Source organism: Miniopterus schreibersii (genome assembly GCF_964146895.1).
Source record: "Miniopterus schreibersii genome assembly, chromosome: 1".
Lineage (NCBI taxonomy): Eukaryota > Metazoa > Chordata > Mammalia > Chiroptera > Miniopteridae > Miniopterus > Miniopterus schreibersii.
Window position 1 is genome coordinate 38,083,626 of NC_138101.1, and position 23,275 is coordinate 38,106,900.

Here is a 23,275-nt window from a genome sequence, read left to right on the forward strand (position 1 = left end):
ACCATTGCTGATACTAATTTGTTGATTTCTTAATCAACACTGCTACAGCATTTGACATAATACATAACAGCATCTATTGTGTGCCTCTGACACCCTCACTTGTTAGTCATCTCTCTGGCAGGCAGGCTTTCACAACTGATACTGGATTTAGAAGTAAGTTTCACCACACTCCACGCTGTCAGCATTTTATTACTCAGCTTTTCCGGTCTGAACCATGGAAAGACTTTGAGTGTTCAGTGAACTGATTTCCTAAAGAATTCTGATTCCAAAAAGACTATTAAGGTGCTGCCTTAAGACAAAAAAAGCACTGGACTGAGGCTCAGAAATGACACGTCCACGTAAGTTTAGGTAGGCCCACATCCATGGTAAATCTTGCCCCTCAATTACTATGTGCTCTGGGAAGAGGGAACACTGCCTTCTTCCCTATAAGGTTCTTCTCTCACCCTGACCCCTCTAAACTAGTAACATTGCGCAGTGGATTTTACCTCCTATCTCCTTTCCTTGAATCCACTGCTATGGTCTAAAATCAGCTCCCTCGAAACTTGTGCCTTTGCAGCAGTCCCCTCGCTGTCACGTTTCTGTGGTCCTGCTCTCTTTCCTCCCCTCCGTTTTCCCCCACAACGCTAGCACCGGAATATCTCTAAGTGCAAATCTGAATATGTTATGCTCCTGCTTCAAGCCCAACGCCCCCTTCAGTGTGACCCCACAACCTTCCCCTTTCACTGGCCCTTGCCCCGTCCCTATCTGCACAGCCTATTCCCTTATCTACTGCATGACCTGTTCTTCCCTAAACCCACTAAACTGGTTCACACCTCTATGACTTCACACGTTCATTTCCCTCTTCCTACAATACGCTTTTTTTCTCAGGCAAACTTCTTCAGTGACAATTCTGTCATTCCTTAGAAACTCCAGTGACATCTAAGCTGTCTGTGACGCGCCCTACTCAGGGTGGAACACTCCTTTGTTTGGGCCACCGCAGCACCTCGCCCGCGACTATTACAGCAGCTACGGTGCGGGTCTGCAGGTGTGTCTCCTGCGCTAGACTGTGAGCTGCGTGACAGCTGGGAGTGCCGCTGGTTCACTTCTGCTTGGCCCGCAGGAAACACTCAATGCGTGTGTGGTGAATAAATCAGTGAGTGGATACAGGAGTAAATGAATGGAGAATCCACGCTAAGAGGAGGGAGATAATAGCGCATTGTTTTGTTTCATCAGCAAATCACGGTGCCAAATGTAAGGAGAAGTCTACAGGAAACTAAAATAAGGTGGGAGCCGAGACCCCAGTGGTGACCTTCAGATGGATGGTCATTCCAGGGCTTTGACTCAGTTCTGAGTTATATCGCTTATGATTTCACTAGGCTTCTCTGAGCTCATTTTATTTCCATTTCTCAAGGAACAGGGAGAAAATCTGATTTTAAGGTCTCTAACATTTTATATAAAGGTCCTCTGAAATGTTGAACTGTGTACATAATGGCACTTAAAAAAGATCAAGATTTTGTGTTATCATGGTATAAAAAAATTACCAATAGCATAAAAAATAGTCCCTTGAGGTGTCAGCCTCTATTCCAATACAGTACAGTATTGATTGGTGTGACCACTAAGAACAGCTCACATGTATTAACCTCATACTACATACGAGGCATTGGACTGATTCCTTTGTTCAAACCTCACACCACCTTATGAAGAACATATTTTATTTATCCTCAACAGCCCCATTTTATAGACACTGAGGCTCAGGACACTTAAGTCAACTTGTCCAAAGCAGCATAGAAAGCAGTGGTTCTGCACTATGCTATACACCTTAAACTAATATAACATTGAATGCTAACTGTAATTATAAAATGAAAATTTAATGAAAAAAACATACAAACAAAAATGCACGTATATGTGGAGTATTAGAAAAACATAACTAATTCTGAGGTTGCAACGGCAATGTGGTTAAGCACATTGTCAATTTCTGGATCTGTCTCCTATTAGGTGATTTTAGAAATATCATTTGTTATCTCTGTGCCTGGGCACGCTTACTTGTGAAAGGGAAATCATACAGCAGTTACCTCGTAAAGTTGTTGTCAAGTTATAAAGCATGAGGAACAGCAACAACAAAAAGTAGTGGTTCTTTCGCATGAACCCAGGGAATCTGGCTCTAGGTTTTGTGTTCTTGAGTCCATTATGTGACACTGACAATCCTGTGTTACTTATATACTTGATAATAGGTGTTTGGGTGGGTGGGGGTGCAGAGGTCCCAGGGCAGGAAACCCTTAAATGATTTTATTTCCTGACTCTAAATCTCATAAAAGATAACCTCTTGGGAGGTTTCTCTTTTCTGCTTCTGTGTTTAACAAGGCTAAGAAAACTGCTCCTCTCCAGGCACCTACTTATTATACGCAGTTTCTGGAGATGTTTAATTTATGTTTATAGTTTTCTAATAAGAACTCACTAGTATTACATTTAGTCCAATATGGACAGACCTAGAGGGGATTATGCTAAGTAATGTAAGTCAGAGAAAGACAAGTACCATATGATTTCACTTATAATGGGAATCTAAAGAACAAAATGAATGAACAAACAAAACAGAAGCAGACTCATAGATACAGAGAAGCTGAATTTTATACTAAGAACATTCAGAAGCCACTTATGAAAATTTAAGCAAAATAATAGCATAATATGTTTTTAAAAGATTATTCTGGTTGTTATGTAGCCAAGATATCAGAGGGAGCCTGAAGTGGAAGCAGTGATAACTGTGAGCTGCCTATATGAAAAAACACATTAGTTAGATCTAGGATAGAGTTAGTGAATTGGTAGTAGAAACATGACTTGTGAATGGATTAGACATGAGGATAAGGGAAATGTAGGTATTCTAGCAACTAGACGAACAGTGTCATTTGTTGAGTGGGGAAAAATAGGAATAAGAGAATGGAATGGGGAAGCAACTTTCAAGAATTGGATTTAGATATAACTTTGAGGTGCCTGTGAGAGTTCCAGGTGGAAATGTCACATAGACAATGGGCCTTACAAGTCTAGGGTTCAAAAATTCTGGGTTAGTAATTAAAATTTTGGAATTAGAGCTACTGTATACCTATCAGTACTTCCTTTTTTTTCTGCTTAGAGCTACTGTATACCTATCAGTACTTCCCTTTTTTTCTGCTATAGAGAACTCATTCTATATCATTCAAATGGAGCTAAAGTTACCCCCTCTTCCCATCTCCCAAAACAGTGGTACAATTTTATTCTTAATCAAAATGATTATTGTAGGGATGGGCAGGTATTCCAAATTGGCCAACTAGATTGGTTCTCCATACTTTCTTCCAAGGACTATTAAGGACAATTGTCTTTTCCTGTTTCAGTTAATAACCAGGAAAAGTATAGCTATTAGCTCTCTTATCTGCCACAGGCTCAATACATTTTTTAAAAAAATTAAAAACTGAGGACATTGTTTGAGCCTCTAAATCAGCCATTTTTGAAGTCAAATGAATCTCTAGATTTTCTCGTCTTTCCTCCCTTTCTTCCTTCCTTTTCTTCCCTTCCTCCCTCCCTGCCTACCTTTCTCTTTCATTCTTTTTTTCTTTGACTCATTACTTGGGTTTCTGTTATTTTCTGCCCAAAGCAGCCTATTTGTCTTGGGAAAGGATGAGATCATTTATGGAGCAATAGAAGAAAGAAGCAAAAGATGGATCATGCCTTGGGTGATCTGGAGGGCTAGGTCAGTGGGACCTTCACTGTCTATGATCAAGTATAAGCTAATGAAGTTTTTTTTCTTAAGTTATTTCTTAAGAAGCTGAGTTTATTTAAATGATGATGAATTGTGATGCAAGAGGAATTGCAGCAGATATTTGTCCCCTTTCCAGCTCCTATGAGTCTTGATTGTACAAGATTTGTAGCCCACACCTGTGCTGCTCCTGAAGCCTGCCCTGCCTGACCGAGCTCACTTCTCAGGGATGTCTGGTTGCTCGTGCTTACCCTCCCCGGGCAGCCCTGTTGTCATAACACAGACAGCTCAGCCCTCTTGTCTCTGTGCAGAACCACCTCTGTGATGTAATTTAGGCTCCAGATGTCCCTCAGAAATCAGTCTGAGGCTGCACTTATGAAACCACATCTTTGTCTAGCTTCTTACTCTGTCCTATTCTGTTGCCCTGACTTCCTTACAGGGTTTTTCTGAAAGCTTTTGGTTAGTAAATCACTTAACCAAGAATCTTCATCACAGACTGTGCTTTTGGGGATCCAACCAGGGATAAATTAAGTTGGAGCTAGAGAATGCTCTGCTATGCATCTGTTTCAATGTGTCCATTGTTTCGAATATAGGTGCCCACACATCTTCAATTTTCAGATGAGATTTTTAGCTTGTAACCGGGAAAAGACTTAATGAATTTACTTAAATGGAAAAGTGTTTTTAGAGATAATATTGTGTTACTTCTTTAAAATAGAAAAAAAAAAGAAAAACGTTTAAAGATTCAAGCTTAGTTGTAGTTTCAGAACATACAGAGCACAATAAAGGGGGTTCTAGTGGAAAGCTATTTTTTTTTTTTTAAATCTTCACCTGAGGATATGTTTAGAGAGAGAAAGAGAGAGAGGGGAACATTGATGCAACCTTTTTGGTGTAGGGGACAATGCTCCAGCCAACTGAGCTACCCGGCCAGAGTGGGAGGCTATTTTTAAGACATGAGGTTAAAAAGTTATAGAGCCAACATCAGTAGCCTTTTGATATTGAAAATTCTGTGCAGTAAATGGAAGTCCTCCTCCTGTCCAACTAATAATTATCATATCATTTATGGTATTAGCTCTCTGGATTATTCTGAGCATTGATTTCCAAAGTGAAGCCAATGTTTCTTAGAGGGTGTGGAAAATATCTGAACTTCTATTTATATTTATTTTTATGTAAACAAACAAGTTTTTAGAGCACTGGCCCTGAGGTTTAGAGTAATACCAGGAGTGCACTAACTACCTGATGTCCCCAAGGAGAATGTGGAAGTCATTTTAAGGGGTGGAGTGGAGGGGGTCGAGGAATGGGATTGAGGATGGGCAAAATAGGTGAAAGTAGTCAAATGGTGCAAACTTTCATTTATAAAATAAATGTTATGGGGATACAATGTACAGCATGGTGACTATAGGTAATAATACTGTATTGTACAATAAGTTTTCATTTAGCATTTTTGATAGGTTTTGTGACTTTAAGGGAAACCAATTTTACCACAGGATAATTGATATAAATAAGAGTTAAGTTCCTGTGGCATCTCATCAACCTTATAACGAAATGACATTATTGAAGGACCTTCTCTATATTTGAAAGTTGCCAAGAGAGTAGATCTTAAAAGTTCTCATCATGATTTTTTTAAAAATTATAACTATGTGTGATGTTAAGTAGACTTACGTTGGTGATCATTTTGCAATAAATACAAATATCAAATCATTATTTTATACACCTGAAACTAATATAATGTTATATATCAATTATGCTTTAATAAAAAATAAAATAATCTGAACATAATTCTGAGTAAACTCACCAACCAATAAAGTGAGAAAAAAATAATTTTGACACCATAATTGTAAAAAACAGTTACATTTAGTGACAAACACTGAATAGCTATGAAAAGGAAAATACTAATTATTGACTTTCAACATTTAAAATCAACCTATATAAAAATAACTGAATAAAATGCAAATACTTTCCTACATTGTTAATCATTCAGAAAAACATAACTGCAATGAGTGAAGTGCTGGAGGGCTAAATACTCATCTTTTAATTAAGAAATAGTGTCTATAGCTAATCATAGACACATTACTTTTCTATAGACAAAGTACTTCTTTTTTTATGAGACCAAAAATGGAAGGCTATTCTATTTGACTTTCTGCTGTGATAGGTAAAGATTTAGCTTGCCTACTATATTTTTTAAAACTAGAACTGCCTTGATAAATGCATAAATTTTCAAAGGCAACCAAGATATTTCAGGGCCATTATTAATTTTGAGGTTGCTATCAAGAATTAAAGACACATATCCTTGTATGTGACGCTTTAGGTACTTTTAAAAGCAAAATAAACAAAATGATAAGACAAATACGGCCATCCTAATTCTAATGTTATAAAAATGATTAAGGAAAATGAATCAAGAAAGAAAATCAAGTTAAAAGTAGGAAAAACATTTGTTTCAACCAACAATCTCCTCAGGTGTTAATTAGTTGCCTGCTCTAATCTACATACCTTTAATGGGTACAGAATATAATTTTAAATCTTTTACATACATTAAGTTATTTAATCTTCCTAATCATATAACCTAGATACTATATTATCCTCATTTCACAGAAAAAAGAAATTGAAGGGTGGAGAGGCTAAGCACCTACAACAACCACATTCAAAGTGAAACAGAAAAACACATTTATAAACTTTAAAAATTTCTATTGGGCTTACCATTCTCTCAATCTGATGACTCTTTTGTGTAAACTCTTTTGAGGTTTTTATTCCATAATTTTCTCTGTATTTTATGTTTGTAACTTGAAAAGAGGCAAGGTAATAAAATGACTTATCATCTGAAAGGAAAAAATCAAATATCCATGCTTAAGCGTATCAGTTCCTTATCCCCAACCCCAAAATAGCTTGCTATAACGTACATTATATATTCTTAAAACAAAAGTTATTGTGAACATTTTTCAAATATTTTGTTATTTCATCATTGTACCCAACTAAAAATAAAAATTCAGGCCTCAAATTATACTTTCAAAGTAGCTCATTTACAGTGTTTATGCATATCAAAAGTTTCATACAATTTGACATTCAATGAAAAATGGAAAATAAATTTTAAAAGAAATTGTGGAAAGTCATATAAAAAACATCAATGTTCAAAAAAATTATCAGTGTTCTCAAAGAATTGTAATATAGGTATGTCATAGCTAAGCTGTATTATGAAGATACATTGAACAGCTATCATTTTTGTCTATACTACTGATAAGCTTACTTAAGTAGAAGCCTATATTTATTGTTTTCACTTTCTTCTTGCCCATTCAGTTCGCAATTCTCTGTATCTACCAGCACACCACTGAAACTGCCATTGTCAAGGACCACAGCTGTAATATCAAATGGCCAGCTTTGTTTTCTTTCTTTTTTTCTTCTTAATTTCTTTGCAGCCTTAACCATGTTCCTTGTAACTCCATTTTTAGCATTATGAAGCCATCTAATATTCTTCCTTTCTCCCTGGCCATTCCTTCTCAGTTACCTTGGAGAACTCTTTATTCCTCCTTCTATCCTGAGCCACCCAATGTTCTATGCTTGGCCTAGTCATGTTAAATAACTCCTTCTGGGTGATCTTAAGCGGGAGGGCTCAACCATCAATTATCTTTTTACGTTAAAAGATAAACCAGGGCATATTTAAATTTTCAAGTTTATTTGTGCAAACACCAATTCCAATGGGGCAGTGCCAAATCATAAGTTGTTAGGAGCACTCCTACAGGAACTAGGGGGGATTTTTATAGAGAAGATGCAGAAGCAAAGCATCTGGACTACTGCTATCACCTAAGCCTTGGTATCATCCCTTTAACCATAAACAATTTCAGAGAACATCAACATTAGATAAGGCCACTCTTGACCATATAGAAGATGACAAAAATAAGACCATTCCACAGCTAGGTTAAGCTCAAACAAAAACACTGTCCAAACAAATAAGACAGGACATTTCCCTATCCTGACTGTTGTGAGCCACTGCTGCTTCTCTAACAATTACATCTTTAGCCTCACTTCATTGTGTTTGCTTTCTAGATAAGATGTACTGAGATATGGAATCACAGCATTAGTCCAGCATCCTGACAGCATCCAATCTAAAATAAAACCCTCCCCCAAATTGGTGACCACAAGTCAAAATCTTATAATACATCCTTGCTAATAGTGACTGACTAACCCATCCCATGGTTCTCCACAGCATGTGCTTTCCTTCCCTGCAACATGCAATAAACCCACTATAGATGTGTTCCTGGTGATCACTGTTTGGAGGGTATTGACAAAGCATTCATATTCTAAAAGTCATTGTATTACTTTATAATCTTTATTTTAAATTTTCTTATATATCAGAGAGTAAATAATTGGTCAGAATTATATACAGTGAAAACTAATCATTCTTTTTGAGATCCTTAGGATAAAAATAACTCCATCAAATACATTTCAATCCTGGTGATGCAAATTTTATCAAGTCTGCCAGAATCCTTACTTCTGTTTCAGTTATTTCCCATACTTCATTATTTTTACTCTCCTTTATTTCTCCTCTTTAGAATTACTATTTTAAAATTAATTTTCTTCTTCTTGGCGTTATCTTGGTTACTACAATGTGATTTTCTTCACTGACTTGGTTTTATTTCCTTATGCTGTAAAATGTGTAAATTACTTTTTGAATGTGTGTCATCTTAGATCCTTTATTTTATCTCCTTCAACTTGTTTATCCTTTGTCATAGACTGTTTTCTCCTTTGTTTTATAACTTTCCATCTATAATCAGGCAACTCAGAATTGACCTCATGGAGGGCCCATGTGATGGATTTCTCAAACGCTTAGGTGTTAACCTCTGTATTGGTTTCCTATCGCTGCTGTAACAAATTTGCACAAATTCAGTGCCTTGAAACAACACACATTTATCCTCTTACAGTTCTAGAAGTCAGAAGTCTGAAATGAGTTTTACAGGGCTAAGGCCAGCATGTTGGCAGAGCTGGCTCCTTCTGGAGGTTCTAAGGGGAGCATCTGTTTCCTTGCCCTTTTGGCTTTCAGAGGCTATCTTCATTCCTTGGCTCGTGGTCACACACCACACTGTCTCCTCCCCCAGCTTCTGTTGCCACGTGGCCTTCTGCCCTCTTTGTGCTTCTTGACTCTTTCTTATAAAAACATTTGGGTTACATTTGTAGCTCCTCTGAAAAATCCAGAATAATCTCTCTCTCTCTCAGAATCCTCAATTTAATCACATCAGCAAAGTTCCTTTTGCTATATAAGGTAACATCCGCAAGTTGTAAGGATTAAGACATGAATTGAGAGAGGGGCATTGTTCAGCCTACCACAACCTCTGTGATATTTTGTAAAATACTTTTTTGCTATTATTTTTATTATCCCCTCACTTTTTTTTGAACACCTGCCATATTGTAGATGGAGGACATTTTAAAAACAAAACTAGTTCACTACATTTTAACCGAAAGAAGATATTAACAGCAAAGACACAATTGCTAGGGTAACTTGGTTTATCCTTTTATGACAGTTTAAGAAATGGATATTATCAATTCCCCAATAAAGTGGGTAGGAAATTAAGCTGGGCATGTTGGACAGTGTTCATGTCTTCCTGGGAGGTTTTTCAAGTATGGTTTATTGTTGTAAGTCATATGATTCTGTAAAATTTTAGGAAATGTCTCAGTCACATGTGATTATAAATACATATATCAAATGAATCTTGGTTGATTGTCATTTGGTTTAACTGTGGTAATAACTATCCATTTTTGCACATAAAGTACAATTATTGCTGTTTTCTCTTCTTCCTCCAGGCATGAAACAATCTCTTTTTCCTTCAAAAATAGTGTTTGATCTTTAACCCTTTAAAAATATTTTTAGGTAACTTTTCTCACATCATCAGCTTTTCTTGGGGCAACTCAACATATTGATTTTGAGAAAAGTATATTAAACTCAGCACGTGATGTCATTGCCTTTATTCTAAAGATAATCTTTCATGCTTTTTAAAAAAATATGTATATCTTTTACATGTGTATATCCATATTTCAAGTTTCACTGGCTGGAAATATGTAACACAGAGCTCAATACTGGAGCAAACTATAATTTAACATTAGAAAAAGATTAGTAATTAAAATGTTAATATCATGCAAATGACATTTTTTATACAACAGAGAATTTCAAGATATTAAGTCATAGAGCACTTAGGCAATAGAAATGTGACCTGGATACTTACCCTCAACAACATAATGACTAACAATACCAATCGTAATTCCTATGATTGCGACAATTACCAATGTGAAAAGAGCTAGCCGAATAGGGTCCCAGAATTGAAATTGCTGTCTTCTTTGAAATTCAACTCGTGGGTAATCATCAGCTTTTGAAAATTGAACTGGTCTGTGATAATGGAAAGAAGTAAACAGTAAGACAAAAACATATTCATTTTGGCTTTACTCTATGTCCACTTACTTTATTACTCTATGAAAACAGTTTATACTGCTAAATAACAATAGGATACTTAGACATTGAAAAGAACACAAGGTTTTAATTTGTATACCCTCCCCCAACATCTCATTCACAATGTAAGTTTTGGTGAAAGCTCTACTGGGGTTGACATTCAAGTGAGAATATCTTCCTACTGCATTTTGTCTGACGTATTGGCAGTTTGAAATTTGGATTATATCATCAGTTGTATTTGATTAAAGATAAAAGATCTTAATATGAATCCTTTTTAAATTTCTTAATGGCTTGTTTTAAAAGTAGCAAAATTTTTTTGAAGATCTGATCATGGTTCTTCACATTTTATTAGCACCTCCCTGTGAAATAACAAATTGTGAATTGTATTTGATAAGACTCCAGTCTCCATGAATACTCTTTTTTCCTCTTGCCTCTTACCTGTTCCAACTACTCACTACCTGCCCACCCCAAAATATCTTTTTATTATTATTATTATTTTTTTTTAAAATATATCTTTATTGATTTCAGAGAGAGGAAAGGAGAGGGAGAGTGAGAGACAGAAACATCAATGATGAGAGAGTCATTGATCGGCTGCAGCCTGCAACCCGGGCATGTGCCCTGACCGGGAATCGAACCCTGATCGCCTGGATCCTAGGTCGACGCTCAACCGCTGAGCCACCCCCGGCCGGGCCCAAAATATCTTAAGCCACTTAAATTTTCTCCAACTTGAAAGTTGGCATTATTTACTTTATTTTCTGAACCCCCAAATGGGATTCAATATTTAATATCTTGCAAGTGAATTTTTTTGTAAGCATTATTGGTTTTAATTTTATCTAACAAATATTTATTTAAACTTTATTCATTTAATGAGATAATAGAAAATCCTTAGAATAGTACCTACAGCATTATAATGATGTTTCAGAAAGTGTTCTAGAGCCCTATAGATATACAGATTTTAAGATATACTCTTCGCCAATAGGACATCCACACTTTAAAAAGAGATACTGCCCTGGCCAGGTAGCTCAGTTGGTTAGTGTGTCATCCCAAAATGCCAAGGCTGTCGGTTTGATCCCTGGTCAAGGCACACACAGGAAGCAACCAATGAATGCAAAAATAAGTGGAACAGCAAATTGATGTCTCTCTCTCCCTAAAAATCAATAAGTAATAAAAAATGTAAAAATAAATAAATGAAAAGAGATACAGACGCAGAAACAAGTATTTAATGCATAGTATGAACTTTGCCAAAATAAAACTGTAAAAGAAAACAATTAATTTTTTGGAGGGCTGCAAGTGTTGGAAGATTTTATCAAGAAGGCAACATAATTAAAACTGAATGATAAAAGTTTTTCAGGTATAAAAAAGGAAAAAAGAGAAAAAAAAATAGCATGTGAAAATACAAAAAAACCCACTAAACCAAAAACAAAATTAAAAACTGGTGATACGAAACAGTATTTGTTACTAATAATTAGCACTGGAACTAAAAATACAAAAATATGGCTTTTACCCTCAAAGAATATATGGCCTCCCAAACTATGTCGATAATTGTGAGCCTTTCAAAACACTGCTGGGCTAGAACTAGGATATGGTAAGGTGGGTGGGCTGGACCAGGTCATGGGCAATCTCATAACCCAAAATAAAGAGCTTGAAATTGACTCTGCAGGAGATGGGTGCCAATAAAAGTTTTAATCAGACTGATAACTTAGAATAATCACAGAGGTATGGGCACTGGAGCCAAAGTGCAGGTAGGAAGACCAGTTTAGAGGTCATTCTGAAGGTCCAGGGGGGAGGGTGAGGACCTGAGCTAAGGCTGAGGCAGTAAGATGGAGATGAGACAGACTTAGTGCCAACCCTTGGGTTTCGTTGTCTGATTGCGTAGCTGTGTGACAAGAAAAGGGTTAATGGCTCCCTTTTAATGTTTCAATATCCACGTAAGTGATTGTGCTCTAAGCAAGACGAGGAAGGTTAAGTGAGCAAAAGGGCTGCCAATGTGGCATCAGTGTTGTTACTAATGAGCGATGTGGTGTCCTTACCCTTGAGTCTGAGCCAAATAGAAAATATCCATTTTATGCCCTTTGTCCTTGACTCATTTTATTTTAGTCGTGTCTCTGACACCTGTTTGCATGCCTCTCATAAAAGTAACTGGTAAGGCTACTGCCACACAACCCAAGAAAACCAAAAACATTTCTTATGTCCCCATGTTCAATGTCTTCCTTCTCACCTAAGTGATGTATATTACTATTTCCAAAATCTATGGCATTATGTTTTCTTGATTATTTAGTGTGTGAATACTTTGGTTGCTGCAATTTTTTTTTTTAATTCTCACTTTCTTTTTTCCTAACTTTTGTCGATCTGATTGCTGTAACCTGAGCCTTCAAGAAGCAAAAAATGAGAAAAATAAATTTATGTCAAATTTATGGGGGTAATAACTATGTATTAACTCATGATAACACTGCACCAGAGTAAAGGAGATGTTATCATGGTCATATTTAATATTAAAATGAGTTTTACCTGCTGATCAGCTATTCTCAGTTTGATACACTGAAATGTTGACTTTTGTTTTATGTGGAACTTGAAATAAGTTTTACCAAGTACTCATTTCAGTGTTTTGAAGTAGAGCTGCCAGGAGCCATATGCAGATACCAGCTAATTGCAAAGGAAGTGGAGTTTACCCTAAATAAACAAAAATTCAGGGCAGTCTTAAAGGTGCAATAAACTTTCAGAACTTGGCTATAGTGAGTTAGAAATATATATATGTATATATTTTATTGAAAATATTACAGATGTGCCTTTTTCTCCCCAGTGACCTGTTCCACCCAGTCCCATCCCCCTCCCCAGCCCCTCTCCCCACCATTGTCCGTGTCCTTGGGTTGTGCATAGATGCATATAAATTCTTTGGTTACTCTCTCCCCCTCCACCCACCCGCCCTCCTCCATCCCTCTGACCTTCGTCAGTCTCATCCATGCTTCCATGTCATTGAATCTATTCTGTTCATCAGTTTATTAAGTTCTTTAGATTCCACGTATAAGGGAGATCATGTGGTGTTTGTGATGTTTCTCTGTCTGGCTTATAAATATATATTTTTTAAATGTGCAACTGGTTCAAACTCTAAACAATATTTTTTTATTTTGATGACATTTAAAAACCCTTTATATAGTCCTATATATAATTGCACATGACATTTATTCATTTATTCTGAATACGAGTCTAATCTAAATGGAACTTTTTAATGGTGACCTGTATTGCATCTATTTAAAGGGGAGCATTAAGCATAAGTTTGTTGTTTAGTGTTTAGTTTTTTGTGGGGAGGGTTGTTTGTTTTGCCTTGTTTTAGTTTCTTCCTGATAAAGTAAAATGAAAATAAAAATGGGGAAACATATAAATGGAGAAGGAAAAGGCAACTTAAACTTTCTATCCACTAAAGCAAGCTTTGTAAGGTTAAATAAAAAATATTGGTATGTGTTTGGAAGTTGTGACTGCTTTTTCATGACGGAAATAAGCACAGATCAAGTGGGTTTAATCCTGGTTTTGCTGATATCAGCATGTTAGTTAAATTCTGGGTTTAATCCTCTCTTCTGTAAAATGAGGAATAGAAACCTTTTACAGCTTTGTTAGGATCCAAAATAGTACAAATAAATAATGCAAGTAAAGAACCAGAGGATAGTCTGTTTATTTCCTTCACAGGAGCTAACAGCTTTCTTTTGCTCTACTCTGTTCTGTTTTGGGTCTTTTCTTTAAATATAATTCTTTACAGCAAATTGGTAGTTACGAAATAGTCACAGGGTTGTAAAGTACAGCACAGGGAATATAGTCAGTAATACTGTAATAGCTGTGCATGGTGCCAGGTGGGCACTAGACTTATGGGGGATCACTTCATAAATTATATAACTGTCTAACCACTGTGCTGTACTAACTTACAATAATAGTGAATGTCAACTGTAACTTAAAAATATAAATGTAATTCTTCAGATGATCTGACAGTTTATAGTAAAGTATATTTATATATTTTCTCCAGAGTTATCTGTAATTCAGCACAATTACTTTCAAAGTTACTCATGTATTTTTCTTTATAATTTTATGAAAATCATTGTTCCTGGATTTCCAAAATTAATAATAAACTGATCTCTAACTGCATAAACATCAAGGACAAAACCAATTTTTTTTCAGTGCAAAAAAATGCTCAGACTAGTTCAATTGGTCCCACATACTAGCCACTCAGCAGAATTAAAATATAAGCGTGATCCTCAATCTGAGCATAAGAAATCCAAAATATTTAAAATAAAGTCCACACCTTTTTTCTAACAACCTCTGGGATAATGCCTTATTCTTTAATGTTTCAGTGTGGACATCAAATAAAAATGGCATTACTATGAGATCACATTTGTGTAGTGATTACCAAATAACTACCAATGTTTGGAAGTTCATTTCATTCTAAAAAAAAAATAAAAAATAAAAATCCACCCATTTAAATAAACAAAATACAGGAACTAAAACCTTTTGGTATTTGATATAAATGAAACAATGGTTATAGTAACGAAATACACATGAAAAGAATATTAGAAAAAGCATGAAATTCATCATCAGAAATCCAAGGGCTCACACCTTGTTTAGTCACATATTGACCCTGGTATCTTGATGTCTCTGATTCTAAGAATCCCTTGTGTGTTAAATTAAGGTGATAATACCCCTCACTTCTGAAGGTTGTTATGAGGATTTTTTAAAATTATGTAGAGATAATTCATAATTTCAGAAAAACTATAGGAATAGAAATTTTCAGAAAACATACCATTGAGAAAAATAACAATTATACTACTTTTTATGTAACCCTAATATCTAGAATAATTCCTTACATGAATTTTGCTACTCTGAATAAATGAATGAATGATAAATGAAAGAAAGGCTGTTTAGATCCTAGATCTGGAAAAATCATTTGCATACAAAACCTAAAGAATTCTAAAACATAAGCGTTACTGTTAAATACTCAACAAACAATTGTTTCGTAAACACCCACCATGCTTTAGACACTAGGTACATGGTGAATAGAATACAAATGCATGATCCTTGCTGTCACAGTGTATAAGGGGAGACGGATAAAAGAGAGATCCTTGTGAGCGGTGGTGAGAGCTAGGAAGGAGATGAGTAAGATGTCCACGATCGAAAGTAAGAAGGTCTGGGTGGCGTGGGGACAGGAGGCTGCTTGGAAAGGTGAGTAAGAAAGTCCTCCCTGGGAAGGTAACATTTTTGCTGAGACATGCAGGATAAGAAGAGATCTGCCATGTGTAGGATGGTGGCAAGTCTGTTTCTGCCCTAAGGAAAGTGTGTGAAGTATTTGCACTGAAAAATAACTTTTGATGGATGAACTGGCTATTGAAAAAAAATATTATGGAGAAGCAGCTGTAAACCAGTGAACATTCCATGGCTTAATATTTTGTTCAGAGGAGAAGCATTTCAGGTTCTTTAGCAAAAAAAAAAAAAGTCCTTTCTATATTCCTACAGAGGTAGCTCCTGCTTACATTTTTCCTGGGCCTAAGATGCTATTTCATTCTTACAACTTAGCTCAGCTACATATAGCAGACTAACTACATTATCACAGACCAGAAAAAAGTACATAAAAAAAGCTCAGTCGTATACCTTTCTCTCTACACAGCCTCCAATATTCTGTTCAAGAGAGCAAACATAATCGGTAATACTGCCTCTCCAAAATGTCACCTGGCTAGATTATCAATTAAGCCTGAGTTATTTCATCTTTCAGAGGCAGCATCTTTGATGATAAGCACTGTAATGACACCTAAATAATAGGTGAGAAAGCCTGGCCCCTCCCAATAACTATCACCAGCTGTAATGAGCTATGATTAGTATATTGGTATATCAGATATAGCTGGTCATTAAACATATGACAATTGCTTATTAGAGAGAAGCTATAGCTAGTTCATTCTTGAACTTTTAAGAAGTTTATTTGAGCAGTTGGAATAGAGTTGTTTTTCTACTTTGTTTTTATACTTTTCTTAGAATGGAGGTTTTTATGACAAATTAATTAGACTTCTAACTAGTGTAGTTTAAGTAGAAGTGTGCAGAAGTAGGCTACCTTCCTCATATATTTGTTAATTAAATGGTATGAGTGTCATTTATGTTAGGCACAATGGAGGGATTATTATATGATTAAGATATGTCCCAGTCCCTCAAACCTCAACCTACATATATTTTACATATATTTTAGATTATTAATCTTAATATGAGAATCCGTGGGCCAAAGGTATTAAAAATCCAATTAAATATAAATATACATGAAAAAAATCATAGTATTTTTTACCAGATTAAAGAATAATGAATTACAAATAAGTCATGATAATGAAAATAGCCTATTCATGCCTAAATGAGTCTTACTCCAGAATTCTCAGAGTTAATCTATTTTTACCCTTTTAAAGAGTTAAATTAAAATATATTCGTATAGTATATAAATATATAAAATACAATATCATATAGACATGCCCCAGTCCCTGAGGACTCAACATAGGTATATCTTTTATATTGTTAATCTTCATGTGAGAATTCAGAAAATAAATCTATTCATACATATATTATATATGCATATATATGTATATATATAATAGAGCCATTTAATAATACATATCATTAAAATGACCATATTTTATTTGTTATTGCAGAGGCAAAGCTTGATATAAGCCTCTATAAACTTGGGTATCATCTACTTTCTCTGAACTCCAAACAGATTAGAAGTTTTTCCAGTAATTTTTCTCTATCACAGTCTTACTATGTGACTTCTGAGTTCATGGTCAAAGGTCCCAAGACTACATATTAATGTTATGGCAATTGGTTTATTCATGTAAACATATAATTTCTAGACAAAGCTCAGCTAGCACTGAACTTGGAACATTCCCAGAGCCACATTGACATGTGATTTCGGCAGCAAGATTGTTATATGTCCTTTTCATATATTTAATTCAATTCTATGTAAGAACATTTTATTATGTGCCAAATATTTTCTAAACACTAGGGATACAAAACAATTTTTAAAACCACAAAAAAACACACAAAATGGCATAGGCTTTGTATTAATAGGGCTTATGGTAAAGTAAAAAGATATAAAATAATAAAATCAATATACTGTCATAGGGAAAATAATAGATTTACCAAGTACTGTCATAAAATATGGAGGATTGAGTAATAAAGCTGTTTGGGAAAGGGACAGAAATGGGTACAGGAAAGACTTCTCAAACTGGGCACATGATACTGGTTAAGTACATCCTGTACCTATGACTTATTGCTCACAAGCACAACTTCTCATTATCATAACAGGAATAAGACCATGAATTTATTTGGAGGTCAAAGAAAACTCATTGATTAATAGCATTTTTCAGTACCACTCAATAGAAAAAATTATAAAGTAGACAAAAGGAAACAATTTACATATTTTAGATAAAGAATGAGAAGTAATAAACGTTAAAGAGAATTTGGAAAACTGTGTTAATGGTTTACACAGTCTAATTTAGTTCAGCTGATAACAGTGCAGTTCTTTTTGAGAGATCTCTTTCTGTGGGAAGACTTTGGCAATTCTTGAACACATGAATCAGAGACATTGGCAAACGATGGATTGTAATAGAGAGGAACTGAGTGTGTTGTTGCAACATTTAAAATGCTACAGCTATCTAGTAATAATGACACTGGTATTTTTATGATGGGGCAAATTCTGTTTAGGACTCGATAAGAATTCAAAGACTAGGAACAAATCAAATGACTCTGGCAAGAAATATCCTTGGTTTTGTTCAAAAGGGAGATGAGGGCGTATTCTATAAATTAGCATAAGTGACTATAGAAGAATAAAGAACTCGAACAGTGGTGGGGAACGGGGGGAATTTCAAATATGAGTCAGTCATTGAAATTAGCTCCCCGTCGGCTGGCCGGGACTGTTTGGCAGGCAGTGGGAAGGACGCAGTTGCAGCGTGGGCAGAAACTGCCCAGCATCCTGCTCCTCCAACGGAATGTGTGACAGCTCTCTACGCTGGAGAGGGAATATTAGTCCTATTAAATCCTATTTAAATAGTGCATTAGAATAGTAAAAAGCATATAGGACATTTCAGAATATCAGTGATAAAAATGTCATGGTTTTTGAAAATCCCTTTAAAAAATATTTTTAGACCTCTGAGTTCTATATCCAGCACGAGATCTATCTTCCTTTATACCTGACCTTTAAAATCAGGATTACCGTCTTGTAAGCACCCAGAAGCAACCTCATCCCAGGCTATATTATCAGCAACATAAGCTCCACTTCTGAAAGCAGCTACACAAGCAACAATATGTAGTAATTTAACTTATTTCTTACAAGTAGGAGTAACATTTCTATAGTTTCCCCATGTTTTTCAAAAATGTTCTTACAATTATATTTTTAAAAATTCCTAGGAATAAATTTAACTAAGGATGTAAAAGACTGGTACTCAGAAAATTATAAGACACTGAAAAAAGAAATTAAAAAGATACAAATAATTGGAAGCATGTATTGCGTTCATGGATAGGAAGAATTAGCATCATTAAAATGTCCATACTACCCAAAGCAACCTATAGATTGAACATAGTTCCTATTAAAATACCAATGATGTATTTCACAGAACTAGAACAAATAATCCAAAAATGTATATGGAACCACAAAAGACCCCAAATAGCCACAGCAATCTTGAGAAAGAAGAATAAAGTTGGAGGAATCACACTACCTGATATCTAACTATACTACAAGGCCATAGAAATCATACCAGCATGGTACTGGCATAGAAAACAGACATATAGATCAATGGAACAGAAAAGAGAGCCCAGAAATAAACTCATGCCTATAGGGTCAATTAACACTTGACAAAGGAGGCAAGAACATACACTGGGGTAAAGATAGTCTATTCAATAAATGGTGTTGGAAAAACTAGACAGATACATGCCAAAAAGTTATACTAGACCACCCACTTATACCACACACAAGAATAAACTCAAAATAAATTAAAGATTTTAATGTAAGACTTGAAACCATAAAAATCTAGAAAAAAACATAGGCAGTAAAATCTCAGACTTTTCTCTTAGCAATATCTTATATATCTCCTCAGGCGAGGGAAACAACAGCAATAAAAAACAAATGGGACTATATCAAACTAAAAAGGTTTTGCACAGCTAAGGAAACCATCAACAAAATGAAAAGGATACCTACTGAAAGGGTGAACATATTCACTAATGATACATCTGATAAAGGACTAATGTACAAAATGTATAAAGAACTCATTCAACTCAACACCAAAAAAACAACACAATTAAAAATTGGACAGAGGACCTGCATAGACACTTCTCTAAAGAGGACATACAGGTGGTCAATAGACATATAAGATGCTCAACATCATTAATCATCAGAGAAATGCAAATTAAAACCATAATGAGATATCACCTCACATCTGTCAAAGTGGCTCCATCAATAAATCAACAAATATCAAGTGTTGGGCAGGATGTGGAGAAAAAGGAACCCTCGTGCACTGTTGGTGGGAATGCAGACGGGTGCAGACACTACGGAAAACAGTATGGAGTTTCCCCAAAAATATTAAAAATGAAACTGCCTTCTGACCCAGCAATTCCACTTCTGGGTATATATCCAAAGAAACCCGAAACACTAATTCAAAAGGATATATATACCCCTATATTCACTGCAGCATTGTTTACGATAGCCAAGCCTGGGGAGCAACCCAAGTGCCCATCAATAAATGAGTCGATAAAAAAAAAAGCAGTGGTACATATAAACAATGGAGTATTATTCAGCCATAAAAAAGAACAAAATCTTTTCATTTGCAATAGCATGGGTGGACCTTGAGGGTATTATGCTAAGTGAAATAAGTCAGTCAGAAAAAGACAAATACTATATGACTTCACTTATATGTGGAATCTAAAAAACAAAATAGAAACAGACATAGATACGGACAACAGACTGATGGTTGTCAGAAGGGAGAGGCTTGGGGGACTGGGTGAAAATGGTGAATGAATTGAGAAGCACAGATTGGTAGTTGCAAAATAGCCCTGGGGAGGAAAAGTACAGCATAGGGAATACAGTCAATAATATAGTAATAACTATTTATGGTGCCAGGTGGAAATATCAGGGGGAACACTTTGTAAAGTATTGTCTAACCACTATGCTGTACACCTGAAACTAATACAAAATAACATTGAATGTAAACTATGATTAAAAAGGGAAAAAAAATAAATTATAAAATGTAAAATTCTAAAACATACACATACAATGTACCAGGCTCTTCAAAATCTTCTGCCTCACGAAGACCTTGTGGTTACCATGACTGCCAAGCATACTGTTAATAAGACACTTTTAATTTTATTCATTCAATATATGTTCATTGAGGACCTACTTGTTTCAGGCACTATTTTAGGTGGTAGAAATATAGCAAGACTGAGAATATCTTCTCTGACATTACATCTTCTGGTTGAGAAGACAGTGAGCAATAAAGAAATCTATGCATAAACGTAAAGTGCTGGGTAAGGTGATAGAGAATGAGTGGGGGTGAGGTAGGGTTAAGATAACCAGGAGAGACCCCTCTGCAAAGGTGACATCGAAGCAGAGACATGAACAAAGTGAAGACTGGAGTCATACAAATATTTGAGGGCAAAGTATTAAAAGCAAAGGGAAACATAAATCCAAGTGTCCTGAAATGGGAGCAGACTTGGTGTGTTTGCAAAAGAGCGAGCAGGTCGATGTGGGCATGTGCAGGGAGCAAGCAGAAGTGGAAAGAAGATGAGGCGAGAGTCATGAACCGGATCATAACCTGTCAGGTGACAGTGAGGACCTTTGATGTTATTGTGTGTGAAAAGGGAAGCCATTATGGAGTTTTGATCAGTGGGATGGAATGGCACCGTCGAAAGCTCACTCTGGAGAACACGCTGTGGTGAGGGCGAGGTCAGTATGAAAGGCAGCAGAGGCAGGGAAACGGGGGAGGGGACCATGGCAATAACAGCCCGGTGAGATCAAACGGCGGCTTGGGTAGGATGGTAACAGTGAGGGCATTGAAGTATATAATTGGATTCAGAATATATTTTGAGGGCAGAACGAACAGACTTTGCTGATGAATTGGTTGCAGAATGTGAGCAAGAGAAGAGGTAAGAATTCCAAGGTGTTTAACTGGAGCAAGAGAAAGAGACATTTTGAGGCGGTGACACTCTTTTCTCAAATTAATGCTTATAAAGAACTCTAATGCATAAACCGCTTTACAGCAGAGCTGATCTGGGATGGAGAGGGTGTGTAGAACCCTGCCAGTATATAATCACCCCACTGAGGCACATTTGCAAGAATTAACGCTGAATGTTGGCATAACCTCAGGGCCCTCACGGTGCAGCCCCAGCAGCCTGATCTGCCGCACACCCTCTACTGGTCTCTCACATGCCATCCCTCAGCCTCTACCCGCCATGTACCCAAGGAGCACTTTTTCATCTTTCAAGTGTCACCTCTATAAAGCCTAGTCTACATAGGAAACTCCTAGGCAGACTTTGGTCTGTAAGTAAGGAACCAGCAGGAAGGCGGTAGATATAGACACGAGCCATTTATTTCCTCTCTCTCCCAGAGCCTCAGAATAGGTAGGAAAGGCTGAAATCTAGAGAAGATAGTCTGACAAAGGGGACTCTTTCCTCTGAGGTTGGTAGCAGATACCAATGTATTTGTAAGCATGGGGGTAGGAATTTGAAGACTCCTTTCTTGATTTTACCCAGAAACCCATATAGAATCTCAGAATTCATAAACATAATTTATAATTAATCCCTTTCAATCACCAATGGCAAAATCCCATTCATTATATCATGTTGGCCAGTGTATTCTTAAAACCTTTTCTTCCTAGCTTCCCGAGGAAACTTCTCTCACCTTTGAATAACCTGACAGTAGTTTTTAGGAACGCATTCCTAAAGTTTACACCCACTACACTAGTTATATTTCTTTAGGATCGTACAAAATGAATCCAACCCTTCTGTCACATGTAATTCATTCAACAAGTTTTTTGAGCATCTCCTGGGTGCCCAGCACTATTATAGGCACTTTGTACTTGCTGATGAACAAACCTAGGTATACCTGTTGTCACAATAAATTAAAATCAGGTGAACTGATTTAATTCCAGTTCCTTCCACCAGTTAGCCAAATCCCCTTACTGCCTTGGGAAAGCAGTCAGGAACATGTTAAGAAAGCATTTTCTATACATCTTCCAAGAACTGAATAATTTTAGTAGGAATTACATGGAAGGTGACTATAAATGATGATAGCACATCTCCACGAGAACTTTATGCCTGCTGTTTTCACTCAGAATTTAAGGGTATGGCTTTGTTTTCAAATCAGTCAACTAAGTGATGCCTCTCAAAATTAGAAACAGAAAGCCAAAAATTATGTTTAATAAGGTTATATTTTATTCTGACTCAGCAACACACACACAAAAAGAATGAGTTGGCCAAGGGTTTAAAGTACAAAAGAGAAGTCATTTTGTGAGGACTCTACAAATATCTTTTAATAATTGTGACCAATATTATTAAAATAAAAAAGGGGACATCTGTAATGCTTTCAACAATAAAGATAAATTTTTTTAAAACATTTTGTATCATGCTCACATGACTTCCTCATTGGGAATATGTCTGCGCTTGCTCTTAATGCCATTGAGATGTTATGAGGAAACCCTGTACAATTCATTTGAAGTGGGTGAAGTGAATCCATCAGATAAATGGGGCCATCAAGATGAGAATTCAAATACCTGGTTATCCTTGGTACTAAAGAAATGTAAATAACCATGCTTAGGGTAAATGAGGTATAATCCATGTGTAGCATAAATATTCATGCGCTAATCAGGTGTTCTCCAGGAAGGAGCCCTGAGGGGAAATTCTTTTTATCTCTTACACATGTCTTAACATATTTATATTCAACCTGAAGGACAGATACACATTAGATATTCAGTTTGGGCATAGTTCTCTCTACTTCTTGCCAACAAGCCTTCATTTCTGGGAATGCCTGTGATTAGTAATACCTTCTTAATTACATTGGTTAACTGAGGTTAACAACCTTCCTGAAAACAAATACACACGTAGTGACACACACATGCCAATGGAGACAAGTAGCAACAGAAAACAAATAC

General features: G+C 36.0%; 1 protein-coding gene across 1 annotated transcript in view; it reads right to left on the reverse strand.

Annotated features, from left to right (window-relative positions):
* Nucleotides 1-23,275, reverse strand: part of LOC308563292 (transmembrane protease serine 11F-like) — a gene marked incomplete at both ends in the record, with an annotated part of 85,929 nt that overhangs the window by 19,686 nt on the left and 42,968 nt on the right. The window contains 2 exons of the mRNA XM_081150223.1: nucleotides 6,398-6,516; nucleotides 9,910-10,070. Of these exons, the coding sequence (XP_081006349.1) occupies nucleotides 6,398-6,516; nucleotides 9,910-10,070 (280 nt within the window). The remainder of the gene's footprint in view (nucleotides 1-6,397; nucleotides 6,517-9,909; nucleotides 10,071-23,275) is intronic.